A 15,582-nucleotide genomic window follows, 5' to 3' on the forward strand; every position below is an offset into this window, starting at 1 on the left:
TTAATTTTTTATTGACATTTGTCATTTTCAATTGTTTACATCCTTCTAACCTAACTTTCCTGCATCCATTGCAGGGTGGGGATGCAAAATTCTAACAGCTCATTTCAGGCTCTTATCAGTGCTAGATGGGGCAGTGCTGCAAATAGATTGCAGGGGCAAGAGTCACAAAAGCTGAATTTGAGATCTTTTTTACCTTCTCATACACTGGCTGGACAAACTTCAGCAAAATATTTCAACTTTCGAAGTCTGAGGCTCTAAATTTGTGTAATAGGAATAACTGTACTAACTCATGGTAGTATTCTGAGAAACACATTAGATATTTGAAAGCACTATGCAAATGAAGGCAATTTACACAATTAATTGTGGAAAGTTTTCAGATAATTTCTCCCAAAAAAACAGCAATACTTATTAAAGACTTTTTTCTGTTTGGGTCTTAAATCTTCAAATGTTGTGAGAAGGTAGAAAGTGATATATGTTTCATGTTTGAGTTGTATTACAAAAGGAACATACCAATTATATAATTGGGTCTAACTACATTCCCCCTGGGGTGTTGGAAAGTTTATAATCCTCCATGTTTACATTCCTAATTTTAGTTTGTTGCAAATATTGGACCCTTCCCTGGCTTGCCCCAAAATGCATTTAAACTGCCTTGCTATGCTAATGGTTGGTCTTTTGGAGGACATTTCTGGAGCTCAAAATGTAGAGGAGCAGTTAGATAAACCCAAAGGCCCCAAGAATCTCTGGGTTATCTCACATATTTCTTTTCTGAGATTGAACTAGAAACTCTGGACCTGAGAGTCAGAATATTTTAAATAGATTCATCTATCAGTTTTACCTGAGGAATAAACTAATGATAAGTCAAAACTTGAAGAAAATAATTACAGCACCTTACTTGTTATCCAATGCTCACTAATATCCCCTCTCTTTATCCTGAAAATTATTACATAAAATGGAAAGCATTTCTTGAGGCTGTAAAGCAAAGGAATATTGATCTCAAATCAAGGAAAGGAAACCATTCCTCAGGCTCAGATTTACATAAATGTCATAATGTTCCATATTCTTCTGTTGTAAATGTGGTTTTTCAAATTAAGGGTAAGATATCAATTTTTATATGCTTTAACTTTGTCAAGTTTTCATTATTTAGTGTCATAAAGCTTCGTGTTATATTTTAGACCCTTACTGGGTAATTTTCACAATAAAGATCTTAGGTAGGAATTGGCTTCATTTAAAGAAGAGAAAAAAAGAAGTTCCAAATCTTTCAGTTTCAAATCTAGGCACTCTAAAATAAAATTCAGTGCTCTTTGCTACATCTGCCTCTTCAGAAACATTTATTCTGTCTCTCCTCCCCTCCCCAGAGCAGATAGAATGAGAGCATTAGATTCCTTTAATTGGTGATCTTAGAGAAATTATTGCAAAACAGACGTGTTATCTGTTATTTTCTTTAGCATCTAAACAATTTGAATGCTATTATTGGACCTATAATCTGCTGAAAAAATTAATTCTGTCCCAAATGTATGGAACTGCAATGCAATCATTTGACCGTCATCAGCAGTTGCTATGACCACTGTAATAAAAAATATATTTTTAAAACGTTTTTAAACGTAGCTGAGATACCATACCACCTAAATGATTATACTCAAAATAATTGTTGAATTCAAATTAATTAAGACAAAAATATGATCCCTATATCTAACCCTCTAAATACAAATAAACACAAACCACCTCTTCCATGAACCCTTTCGGGAAGCTCCTTGGGCCAGGATCACTGTAATCAGTCAGTCCCTCTTTATCCTAGTGCCCCTGAGTTCCAGAGTAAGCTTTGACTCCAGAGAATAAATTATGTAGAAGCAAAAATCCACCATAGGTCCTTTATCTCTTGTTTTGATTATTTGTGACCTGGATTAATCTACTAACTTTGTATGACAGAAATGTTCCAGAAAAAAAAGAGCATCTATTCCTACATTGTGCCAAGTGATATAATTTGTAGGAGAAATTCGGCTTAGTGGAACAAATTTGTGGCTGTCCCGTTCTCCATACATCTGTCATTCTGTTTGGATTCCAAGTTTACTTAATTTAGCCTCTCTCCAATTGCCATTAAAACCAGTAAGATTAACAGCATAACTTTTCCTGTCTGAGATAACACAGCATTTTGGAAAGAGTGTGAGCTTTAGAGCCAGTCAACACTTGCTTCCTATACACAATTAATTAGGCACAGAACACTGAGCAAGTAATTTACCTTCTCGCAGAATTGCTTTCCTTGTTTCTAAAATAAGGCAGTAGCTTGGGAAAATTCCTTGTAAGCTTCAAACTGTAAAGTCATATGAAAGTTGTTTAACAAATATACTAAAATATTTGTATAAAGAAAATCCTTTGGTCTTGAGAAAAATAAATGTTGTAATGACTTCATTTGCTCACCACCATCCCTAATTATATTGCCTGGCACACACTAAGCCATTGCCATATATATGTTGAATGAATTAATGAACAAGCATTTGGATATTGCATTTCACTTGCAAAGCACTTTCATTGTATGATATCATTGGATTCATTCATGGGATCTATGAAGAAGCTATTGGTAACTTTACAGATGAGTAAACCTAGACTCTGAAAAGTAGGCAGCCCTCACTTCCCTAGCATGAGAAAGATCTAGAATTTGAAATTAGGTTTCTTAAGAATGTAATTTTGGGCCTCATACTCTTTTAATTACAACTAATTATGACCCCAGTAAGAGTCAAATGTGTTTTAAGTTCCTAATCTAAGCCATAAACTTAGTATATGTGATAACAGTTAAATTCAGAACAGGCTGTTCCATTATATAGGTGAGCCCACAGTTGCTGAGAAAAGCTTAAAAATGTGAGCATAATGTCACAGAGCTCTTAAGAGATGTAGCCAGATTTTTTTAAGCTCATGTACATTTGACTACTATTGCTTATAATGTTCAACATATCCTAGGGCGTATGGAGGAAAACTGACCACAAAATGAACATGTTTTTTTTCACCCAGTGAGCAATACCTCCATAAACTCACTACTTCTAGAAGAGAAGTTTTCTAGGAGTAGGGGGTAAAAGATAAAAAAAAAAAAAGCAGGAATAGTAGAAGGGTTAGGTTCCTATGGCCCCCAGGGCATCAATTTTTCAACTTATAAATGGAGATGTTTTTCTTTTTCTTTGGGTATCTGTTGAAGTCCCCTTCGTTCTTGGAAGTGAAAAAAAAACAAAACAAAACAAAACTGAAAAACCCAGGCAGAATGAAGCAGTTATTATTACTTTGGTTACTTTAATAACTAAAGCAATCAGTTAAGACTTAGCTGCAAAGGACCCAACAGAGCTTTAGTGTCACTTCAGACTGATGCTGGATTCACTTTAATTTTCACAGATTGTTACAGGACTGAGCTGAGAATCCACAGGAAATGGGAGGACTGTGTTTTTGCCAAGGGAATTAAAACTTTTTGATACCAAATTTGACCTAAAATGAACTACTATTTGTCTAGTTCCATACAAAGATGAATTTTGATTCAGGTTCTCTACAAGCTAGAGGAGGAGCCAATGATTGTCCTGAAAAACAATGTTTACAGACCCACCAAGCACAGGTCACAGTTCCATATTGGTGAGAAAAGCACATGACCCTGAAGAATGCCTCTATATTAACCTTTTTTCTGAGTTTTCATCTTCTATACTCCCTCGGTCAAAATTCGAAAGGTTCCAAGTCGCCTGGAGAATAAATTATAATTCCTGAATACTCCACTTAATATACCTCACAAACTGGCAAATCTTTGTTCCTCTTTTTCTTTCTTGTTCTGTCTATTGCAGCCATGTACATTGTTTTCTTGTCCAGAAGCACCACTGATGCATTTTGGTTTCAGCCCATTACCTAAGACTGTTCCTCCTCAGCTGATCAAGGTCAAACTCAATTGATGCAATGAAATATTGCCTTAGCCCTCTCTCACAGGATCTCCCCTTCTTTGAAGTCTGATTGTACTTACTCTTAGAGTTTGAATAAAACATGTGCAGTGATTCAGAGGCTTCCCCCAAGAGAAGCTGTCGGGCTTCCTGCCAACAGACCTCACCAGACAGCAATACTGTGTGTTTTGTTGTTGTTGTTGCTGCTGTTTTTTAACCAAGGTCCACATTCTGTTCCTTAGCCCTACAAGACTCAAAGTTGATTTGTTAAAACAAGAAGCTAGATCTCGTTCACAAAGGTTGATTCACACTAGCTCACAGATACTACTATGAAGCAGAGTGCCATCCTTTACAATGAGAAACATAGGCCAAAGTGGAAGAGCCACTTCGTTCCTTTGCTCAGTCCATTCTTTCCTTCTATACAGGTGACCTGGATGTCTGCTTCTCATCAGAAGGGGAAAACTAGGTCAAATCAAGGGGATTACTTCTATGAATAGCATATTTACTGGAATCAGGCTAAAAGGAATGCCAGATTCATCAATCTCTACATTAAGTATAACCTCTCCAAGGTTATACTTGACTTAAAATCTGTTGGATGAGCATTGAATGAAAGGAAGTTCCCAGGGTTCCTTTCATTCTCCATGCTAAGCAAGCACTTTATGACTGATTTTTTTTTCTTTAACTAGATTGAAAACTCTATTTTTTTAAAAATGCCTTGTCTAACTAAGCTCTAACCTATTTTATTTTTCTTTTAAGTGCCTTCATTTTTTTTCTTCCAATCCATTATGTGTTGTTTTTATGGTATGAGAACTCAATTTTCCTTTTCTTTTACATTTATGATAGTCTCTTCTATTAAACTACATTTCTGATCAGAGCTCCTTCATTAGCATATGCCTTATATTGCTCTCTCTGATTTTATATGTGTTTTTATTTGTCTGTTTCCTTTTATACTTAGGCTTTAGTTAATCATGCTCCTCTGTATTTTATTTTCTATTCCTCTGTACATTATTTTCCTCAATCCTTAAAAAGCCACCTATATTTTCCCATAGTCACTGATTCCACTAACACTTCCTCCCAACCCACAACTATGTTTTTGCTTTGTCCCTAAAAATGCATGTACCCTTGTAAAATATGGATTTAAATTTGTATATAAATTTTACTGTGCTATAAATCACAACATTGCCTACTTTTTTCAACACTTTTTCAGGGATCTATTTATGTTGCTATATGGACATCTAGTTCATTTTCTCCTCACTTCTGCAAACTGTTCCATAATGCTTACTCATGTGTGGTAGAACCATTCCTCTGATGATGGATATCAAGGTTGCCTCCAACCTCCTTTTGCCACAAACAATGCAATGATGAGCATCCTCATGCTTGTCCCCTTACAGTCTCCTTACCTGAGACATATTCCCAGAACTGGAATCACTGGGTCCCACCCAATTTTAATACAGCCAGAGACTTTTCCAGTATATCAGTGTACACTCCCATGAGAGTTCTACCTCCCCACATGCTTGCCAACAGTTGATATCTACTTTCTAAAGAAAATGAATATTTTATGGCTATCTTAATGATAATTTTTCTGACTTTGAACATTTAATGAGCATTTTTCAGATTTTCTAAGTGTTAGAATCTCTCCATGTATTTGTCAGCCACTTAGGAAAACCTTTCTATGAATCACTGATTCATATCCTTTGACCAATTTTCTATTAGTTTAAGCCTTTATGTTTTAAAAGTTTTTTTCCTCAGAGTTCCCAATATTTTCTATATTGTTTCTTTTATTAATTTAATAATTTTTCACATGTAAATTGTTAATATATCTGGTTCCCAACTGTATGTATGATAATCCAAAGATCAAATTCTAGATTTTTCATATATAAAGACATTTTCCTAACATGACCTACTAAGCTATCACTTCCCCATTAGTTTAGGGTGACAGTTTTATGATATTTCAAATTCCCATATAAACATGTGTCTATATATGAGATCTCTTTTCTATTGCAATATTTAAATGTCCCTGAGGCATTATTATAATATTTTTATTACAGTGGCTTTGTTGTACGTTTCAAATATGGATTTTCCCCCTACTTTTCTTTTAAAAAATTGTGTGCAAGTTGTACAATTTTATTCCTCCATATAAGTTTTAGAACAGTTAACCATATTTCTCAAAAAAAATCCATCTAAAATTTTGAATGTATTTAACTGAATGTATAGACTAATTTGGGGGAAAAATGGCAGCCTTATATTTTTATCCCATCTCTTAACATATTATACCTTTGAATTACTCATATTTTGATATGCTGTTTATTTTAATTTTTAAATGGTTTCTGTAAAGGTCTTGTACATGCTTTGTTAGGATGAAACTCAGATGTTTTATACTTTGTTATTTTTATTATATTTATTTCTATTATGTTTGCTAATCATTTATTACTAATATAAAAAGAACTACTGATTTTTCCATTGATCTTATATCTACATGTCTTACTAATTTTTTCATCAGGTCTTATAAATCTTTAAATCTTTTTTTATTGTTATTTCTGCCTTTTTCTTGTCTTATGATTTTGACCAGGACTACTAAGTCTATGTTAACTAGTAGCTGTAAAAGTAGGCATCCTTATCTTAATCCAGATCTTAATGAGAATGTATAAACTGTCTCAATTAATTATTAATAAATAGTAATTTCCTATAGATTTTTGGTATATTGGTATTGAAAGTTTCCTTTCAAGATTAGGAAGTTACCTCCTGTTTGTGAACTTCAAATAGTTTATATAAAAATTATGAATTGATCTTCACCAAATTTATTTCCAACATATCTTGAAATAATTGCTTTTGATTTTCTTTAGTCCACTGATATCATGATTTACTGCTGATGTTTACCAAATATTTAAGGAAGGATAACCCATATGTCATACGATAATAGTCCTCACTTCCTTGGATTGTTATGAATACAAGCATTTAGAAATGTAACTGGAATAAAGTAATCAATACATATATTATTATTTTATAATTGCTGTTGCTAATAAAAATATTTAAAATGCAGATTATTAATATTACTTGTAACTTATTGCATTGGTAGTTTTCAAACTATGGCCCTTGGAATCCTATAAAAATCAAATTGGAGGAGGAAGGGTAAGATACTAAAGGGATAGTGCTTTTTCCTTCCCTCCAAACCAGTATAACTTCAACCACAGAAACTCTCTTTTTTTTTCGTTTTGTATATTATGCTTCTTATAAATTTTATTTGTGAAAAAAATGATAGTTGCATGTCACTGGTTTAGTTAAATGTATGTATTTTGAATAAAAGCACTGTTAACTACAGTTGATTCCTTAAATGATAGTTCTTGCATAAGGTAAAAATAAATTATGTGGCGCGTACAATACACAGTAATACAACTCTATTCACAATAAAACTGGCTTTCTAAATACTTTCAATTCATTTCTGTTTTAAAAAAAAATATTTATTTGAACACACAATTCCTCATCATACTGAGGTAGTTAGATACTGGACTAATACAATGACATGCCCCTTCAGTGTGGCTACTGCCCTCAATGAGGCAAGAAGCAATGACTACCTATACCACCAGAGGACCATACTGAGATCTAAAAAGAGACTCAGCCACACAGGACTGCATTATGACTGTGATGGGCCCTAGACATTTTTGCATTCATGGGCCCTTTCTCCCATGAAATAATATTAAAAGTTACATCTTACATCTATATTGGTATAAAAATAAATATACTAATATTATGTGTTAAAACATTAAAATTCATTATTTAATTTGAATGTTTTTAAAAAATCAAAACATTTTCATAGGATCCTACTGTGCCTAGTGGATAAGTTGGCCCTGCAGCCATGGGTCAAGAATTCAAATACATATATAATCCTATCAGCTAATATAAAGAATTGAGATCAACTGAGAATAACATGCTAACTGGCAACTAATAGTCATCTCCAGTGACAAGCAAAGAAGAGAGAGAGGAGGGTTCTCTGGTAGAATGGAGAACATGCTTCAAACCCAGTGGGTCAGTTATAACTGAGCTCCATAATGGAAACCAGTCCAATGTTTTCAAATATTATAATTTTTTGAAGACAAGCTGAAAATAGATTTTATGCCATATCTCCTACTTTTAAAATGTTCATTTTTAAAACGTAATTCAAATTTAAAACACAGTGCAGGAATCACTGCCAAACAAAGCGTATCTGCCTGCTGCACCCAGACTATAGATCACTGATTTGCAGTCAATGTGTTAACAGGTAGAACAAGTAGAAACGGCAATAAACTGTTTTGGGACCCAAACATCCTATAATCAAATGTGTTCTCTCTTAACCCTGAGAAAATCAGGTTAGGATTCCTGTTCTAGTGGCCTGGGCTTACAGTAAGAAATTTGTCCCAGAGTTATGCTGTTGCATCCAAACACAGAACTATAGTAACAAAGAATATGATTATTGAAAGAGGAGCTCTTGCAGACACTGTATTAACTAATATCTGTTCTATCATCCATAGAGTGCTGTTGGAGAAAGGATACATGCAATATGGGAAAGACCAATGATTCCACGTTGACAGAACTTGTCCTGGTTGGGCTTTCTGCCCACCCAAAGCTCCAGACAGTTTTCTTTGTGCTAGTTCTGTGGATGTACCTGATGATCCTGCTAGGAAATGGAGTCCTTATCTCTGTAATCATTTATGATTCTCATTTGCACACCCCCTTGTATTTCTTCCTCTGTAATCTTTCCTTTCTGGACATTTGATACACAAGCTCCTCTGTCCCATTAATTCTTGACAGATTTCTGACAGTAAGGAAAAGGGTTTCCTTCTCTGGATGCATGGTACAAATGTTTCTCTCTTTTGCCATGGGGCCTACAGTGTGTCTGCTTCTAGGCATGATGGCACTTGACTGCTACGTGGTCATCTGCTACCCACTGAGATACCTTGTCATCATGAGCAAAGGTGCTTATGTGCCCATGGCGGCTGGATCCTGGGTCGCTGGGATTGTTGACTCAGTGGTGCAGACATCTCTTGCAAAGCAATTACCATTCTGTGCTAACAGTGTCATTAATCATTTTGCCTGTGAAATTCTGGCTATCCTAAAACTGACCTGTGCTGATATTTCAATTAATGTGATCAGCATGGGAGGCTCAAATCTGATTGTTCTAGTTATTCCATTGCTAGTAATTTCCATCTCTTACTTTTTTATTGTTGCTGCTATTCTAAGGATCCCTTCCACGGAAGGAAAACGTAAGGCCTTTTCCACCTGTTCAGCCCACCTCACAGTGGTCATTATATTCTATGGAACCTACTTCTTCATGTATGCAAAGCCCAAGTCTAAAAGCTCTGCTGGTACAGATAATCAAGACATCATTGAGGCCTTCATCTCCCTCTTCTATGGAGTGATGACCCCCATGCTCAATCTTCTCAGCTACACTCTGAGGAATAAGGATATAAAGGCTGCTGTGAAGAGCATGCTGGGTAGGAAAAACTTCTCTGATGGAATATGAGTACTGATTTACACTATGAGACTCAGTATTCAAAGCTGCTACAGACACAAAATTCAAATAGGGAAAATTACCATGTGAAAACAAATTCACCACGTGTCATTCCAAACTATAAGATCTTGTAAACAGTGCTGCAGTGAACACTGGGGTGCATGTATCCCTTCTGACCATGTTTTTCTCAGGGTATATGCCCAGTATTGGGATTGCAGGATCATATGGTAGCTCTATTTTTAGTTTTTTAAGGAACCTCCATACTGTTCTCCATAGTAGCTGCACCAATTTACCTTCCCACCAACAGTGTAGGAGGGTTCCCTTCTCTCCACACTCTCTCCAGCATGTACTGATTGTGGATTTTTTGATGATAACCATTCTGACTGGTGTGAGGTGATATCTCATTGTAGTTTTGATTTGCATTTCTCTAATAATTAGTGATGTTGAACATCTTTTCATGTGCCTCTTGGCCATCTGTATGTCTTCTTTGGGGAAATGTCTATTTAGGTCTTCTGCCCATTTTTTTGATTGGGTTGTTTGTTTCAATAATATTAAAGCCACATGAGCTGTTTGTAATTTTGGGAGACTAATCTCTTGTCAGTCATATCATTTGCAAATATTTTCTTCCATTCTGTGGGTTGTCTTTTCATTTTGTTTATGGTTTCCTTTGCTGTGTAAAAGCTTTTGAGTTTAATTAGGTCCCATTCATTTATTTCTGTATTTATTTCCAATACTCTGGGAGATGGATTGAAAAAGATATTTCAGAGAATGTTCTGCCTATGTTTTCCTCTAAGAGTTTTGTCCATTGACAGACGAATGGATAAAGAAGATGTGCTACATATATACAATGGAATATTAACTCAGTCATTAAAAAGAATGAAATAATGCCATTTGCAGCAACATGGATGGACATAGAGATTGTCATACTAAGTGAAATAAGTCAGACAGAGAGAGTGAAATATCATATGATATCACTTATATGCAGAATCTAAAAGAAAATGATACAAATGAACTCATTTACAAAACAGAGACTCACAGACATAGAGAAAAACTTATGGTTACTAAGGGTAAGGGTGGGAGGAAGGGATAGATAGGGAGTTTGGGATTGACATGTACACACTACTATATTTAAAATGGATAGCCAACGGGGACCTACTAGGTAGCACAGGGAACTCCACTTAATATTATATAACAACCTAAATGGGAAATGAATTTGAAAAAGAATAGATACATGTATATGTATAACTGAATCACTTTGCTGTACACCTGAAGCTAAATCAACATTGTTAATCAACTATACTCCAATATAAAATTAAAAGTTTAAAAAAACTATATGATAAAAATATTTTGGTTGCTGCTGTTACTACGAGTTTTTGTTCTAACTGCAGAAATTAAAACCACTGCTCGTGGTTTTAAAAAATACTATTATGGAAATGGAATATGTTGAAAATCACTTAGGAAGTCCTAGGAAAACATAATCACTCTTAAACCTTTAGAAAATAATAAAGGCAAAAGGTGTTCTAAAAGGCACTTTGGGACTTCCCTGGTGGCGTAGTGGTTAAGAATCTGCCTGCCAATGCAGGAGACACGGGTTCGAGCCCTGGTCCAGGAAGATCCCACATGCCACGGAGCAACTACTGAGCCTGTGCTCTAGAGCCATGAGCCACAGCTATTGAGCTCGCGTGCCACAACCATTGAAGCTCATGAGCCTAGAGACTGTGCTCCGCAACAAGAGAAGCCACCGCAATGAGAAGCCCACGCACCACAACGAAGAGCAGCCCCCCGCTCGCTGCAACTAGAGAAAGCCCGCGTGCAGCAACGAAGACCCAACGCAGGCAAAAATAAATAAATAAATATATAAAAAATTAAAAAATAGAAGGCACTTTGTAACCTAAAATAAGTACATTGTTAATTATTCAGAGTCATTATCAACTAGCACATATATCATATATTTACTTTTAATTTGTTCATTTATTTACTATTTATGTCCACCAAGACATAAAGCTCTCTTATATGGTGAGTAGGAACTTGTTTATTACCCTACAACACCTCAAAGACATAGAGGAGGACTTGACATATAATAGGTGCTCAATAAATATTTTTCATAAATAAATGAACCACATCATGTATAAACATAGAAATAAATGTATATCTGTCATATCTGAGGTAACAGTGGCTCTTCAAAAAGATATCTAATTCAATATAATATTTTATAAGTTAACTATATTGACATTTTGTCATACGATCTCCCTTCATAAATTACTACCTTTTATTTTTTATATAATGTGTATCATAATGTAGAGGAAGAGGTTTTATTTATCATATACCATAACTTTTCTGGATTTGGTACATAATGAGATTAAGTTGAAAGAGTCCCCTAGTAATGCACCCTAAGTTTTAACCCAATAAAACAGAGGTGACAAGGTAGCAGAGAATTCCTCTTGGATTTTGAGAAGAGACCAGGTCATAATAAGGACTTTTTTCTTACCCTGCATTGAATCACACAGCTTCTAAGTGGAAGAAGAACTAGATAGAACTGGTAACTGACAACAATTTCAATAAGAGGATAAGAAGTGGCAAAAGAGAGTCAAGTTGTTCAATGAATTGAAGAGCTACAGGGTTTTGGGCATTGGAGGATAAGAGAAAGATAGCCCCAAATTGAGATAATCTCTATTGTCTGAAGAGTGTAGACATTGTATTGGTGCCAAAGTGAGAAATGGAAACCCCATTTCCATTGAAGGAATTGAGTCAGATATGTCAATAGAAGAAAGCACTCCTTTCTTCTAGCCCTTTGAGGAGTCAATGAGAGTTGAAATATAGAACACACATCTAAAGTAAAAGACTATAACTACTTCTAAATTGTAAAAGTAAGCCCTTAATATCTTCCTTTCTTGCTAACAGGTAATTACTATTTCTTCGTAATATTCAATAAGTTAATTCATGCTCAGCACTAAATAGTGCCTAGAACGCCCTAAATATCCAATAAACATTGGTGATTTTTTATTAATGCTCAGTGTACTTTAATAGATCATAAAGCTTTGAGTAGACACAAGATTTTCATCCTTACTTTTTTACAGAGTAATTTTGATGCTATTAAACTATTGTCTCTCAGCTTCAAATTCGCTTTTCTTTGTGAGTTAGGGTTGAGACACTGAAAACCACATTTCTTCTTTGCTAGCCAGCTTCTGTTAAATTCTTCCCAAAGAGTTGCTAGCAAGAGAATGGAAGGTTGGATGAGGATTAAGGGATTTGACCCTCCCTATTAGCTTTCTGTTCATGTCAGCATCACTCCAGCTATGGTTCTTCACCACAACAATGGCAAATGCTTAGTTGCTTCCAGTATTGGTTTCAGTTTTTATTTCTTCTTTTCTATAAGCCAAAACCAGTAGCCTACCAGTGCCACCTCCTCAGAGGTTTGAATCTGTCACTCAGCTTTTACTTCTGGTAAATAAATAGCCCTTTCTGCTAAGTATTTACTTTGTCTTGAGGTATCTTTAAAAACAATAAAATACGCAATTCTCTGCTTGAGAAACGTAGTGAATCAGATGGAGCATAAGCAATAGATTTGGTCAGATTGTCATTTCCATACACAATTGAATAACAGGTATTGGGCAAGAGATTTGCATTTCCTTTACAGTTCCTTCCTTGTGTCTAAAATGTAGATTATAGAAACCTCTTTAGTATGCTCTAAAGTGACAAATAATGATTATCATATGACTGTATGAAAAGAAAACATTGAGTAGTTCACCAAATCCTGAAATACATGTGAGAAGGGATAAACTTAGGACCTTGAGAGAAAGAAAAAAAAAAAATAACTCTTGGGCTTCCCTGGTGGCGCAGTGGTTGAGAATCTGCCTGCCAATGCAGGGTACACGGGTTCGAGCTCTGGTCTGGGAAGATCCCACATGCCGCGGAGCAACTAGGCCCGTGAGCCACAACTACTGAGCCTGCGCATCTGGAGCCTGTGCTCCGCAACAAGAGAGGCCGCGACAGTGAAAGGCCCGCGCACCGCGATGAAGAGTGGCCCCCACTTGCCACAACTAGAGAAAGCCCTCGCACAGAAACGAAGACCCAACACAGCCATAAATAAAATAAATAAATAAAAATAAATTTAAAAAAAATTAAAAAAAAAAATAACTCTTTTCTTTTACCAACACATACCTAGCACCCACCTAAATTCCATACCTGGCACCATAGTATGCTATTTTTATAAATTTGTTGAATTAATGCATAAATAAATGAATGGAAGAAATAACTTCAGAAAGGTACATAGTTTCCAAAACAATTCACCAAGATCGTATTATTGAATCCTCATGAAAACTCTTCAAGGAGCTACTATTTTCCCAACTTTACAGAATACCTGATTCCAGAAAGGCAGAATATCTAAAGTCACAATCAGGATGTGGAAAGTTTTTGATTTGAATAAAATGATTAACAAACTTTAACAACCCAACTATTATGGGATACACATTACCCTAAATAACATGTGGAACAGGTATAAAAATTGATATTTTGTTATGCTGAGAGCAAGAATCAGCAAATTTCAGTGAAATTATATTAAACAGTCCATATTCTCTCAATTAAATTAAAAGTAATTAATTAATTAAAAAGCTCCATAGCCTGAGATGATTAAAACACACTTCTAAATGATTAATGAGTACCACTGAAATTCAAAATAGTTAACAATGTCTATGGCAAGTGCTCCATTAAGTCAGAATGAATGCCTACCATAAATAATCAGTGTGGCCATAGTAATGTGCCAGCTAAATTTCAGCTTTGCTTATAGATCAGAGAAAAAATTACAACCAAAAAATTAAAACCTCATAAAACCAGACCTGAGCTTATACCCACTGGTATAACTGCACTGGTTGTTTATAGTTAGTATCCATTCTAATTAATTGGTAGCTGTTCCATAGTCTTTGTAAAATATTTTCAATATCAACCTTCCTAAGAAATGAAATATAATTAAACACTGCAATTAAAATTTACTAGATACAGAAAAGAAAACAGTTTTTTGAGGGAGATGTTCCTACTAGAATTCCTTTAGGAAACTTGGCTTCATAAGGAAGAGAAAAGGAAGAAAACAAAAAGGAAGATAGAGATAAGGAACTATCTAGAGAATTTGAATGCAATGCCAATATGCAAGGTATTGTGCTATATATCACATCTTATTACTTCTTACTAAATCTTCACAGTAATCTTAAAAGGTATATCTCCTTGCTCTTAATTTATAGTTGAAGAGATTAAGATTCAGAGAAGATAAGATCATACAGGTTCTAAGTGGGAAAGCTAGTTTTCAAACCATGGTCTTTACTATAGAGACATATTATTTCCTCTATTGCCTACTAGTCAGAAGAAAATATTCTGAAGCCCAGTTGTATCTAAATCAGGAGAATTAATCTAAACATATTAGAGGGCAAGAAAGTTAAAATATTCTAAATGGATTTAACCTTGTAATTTCTCCAAAGCAGTTAACTGGATATATAGGTGATTTCAGGAGACAATGATGACCAAGTCCTCAGTGATTATGGCAAAGGCCATGAAAAAGTGTGGATAATACTTGACTTTGTCTTGAGCCCAGTATAGCATCAGGCTCTTGGGAAACTCGCTGATACCCCTGTACTTACAAGTAACAGACAGTAATCACCAGGAACAAAGGGTTTTAAATAACCAGAAAACTGCTGAATAAACCTAGGGTCATGGGTTGTCAGTGTGATGAACTTTAAGGAAGGGGAATTTTTAGGGTGTGAGAATTTTTAGTTTATCAAGGGAGGCAGAAAACATTACTGGTTATGAGACTGCATGTGCAGCCAAGCTTTTTGGATTGGACTCTCATGTCCATATCTACCTTACTAATCTATAGCCTATGCAAGTAATATAACTTCTCTGAACCTCAGCTTTCTGATTTGTTGTGAAGATTAAATATACTAGCTCATTTATCCACATTTTACAGCACTTCTCTCACTCTAGAGAAAGGGTCTTAGTTTTAAAAAATCAAGGAACTGGAGGAATAGCAAGAGTGCAACTATAACCAGGTTTTTTTGTGATGACAGTAGATCACCAGGTTGATAGCATCTAGCTAGTATACGAAGATACAAATTTAAACACTACTGATGAGCATTCAGTGTGAGGCTGTGGACGGTGATATTTTTGATGTGGATATTATAGGTAATATCTATGCAGTATATATGAAAAGCT

The 15,582-nt window shown here is 35.2% G+C and overlaps 1 protein-coding gene across 1 annotated transcript; it reads left to right on the forward strand.

Annotated features, from left to right (window-relative positions):
* Window positions 1–1,127: 1,127 nt before the first annotated feature.
* LOC309634221 (olfactory receptor 13C8-like) lies at window positions 1,128–15,582 on the forward strand. Its single transcript, XM_082404176.1, is given in 2 exon segments — window positions 1,128–8,646; window positions 8,650–15,582. Coding segments are annotated over 2 exon segments (960 nt in total). The 5' UTR covers window positions 1,128–8,433; the 3' UTR covers window positions 9,397–15,582.

This window comes from Balaenoptera borealis (assembly GCF_965194805.1).
Source record: "Balaenoptera borealis genome assembly, chromosome: 8".
NCBI classification, from domain to species: Eukaryota; Metazoa; Chordata; class Mammalia; order Artiodactyla; family Balaenopteridae; genus Balaenoptera; species Balaenoptera borealis.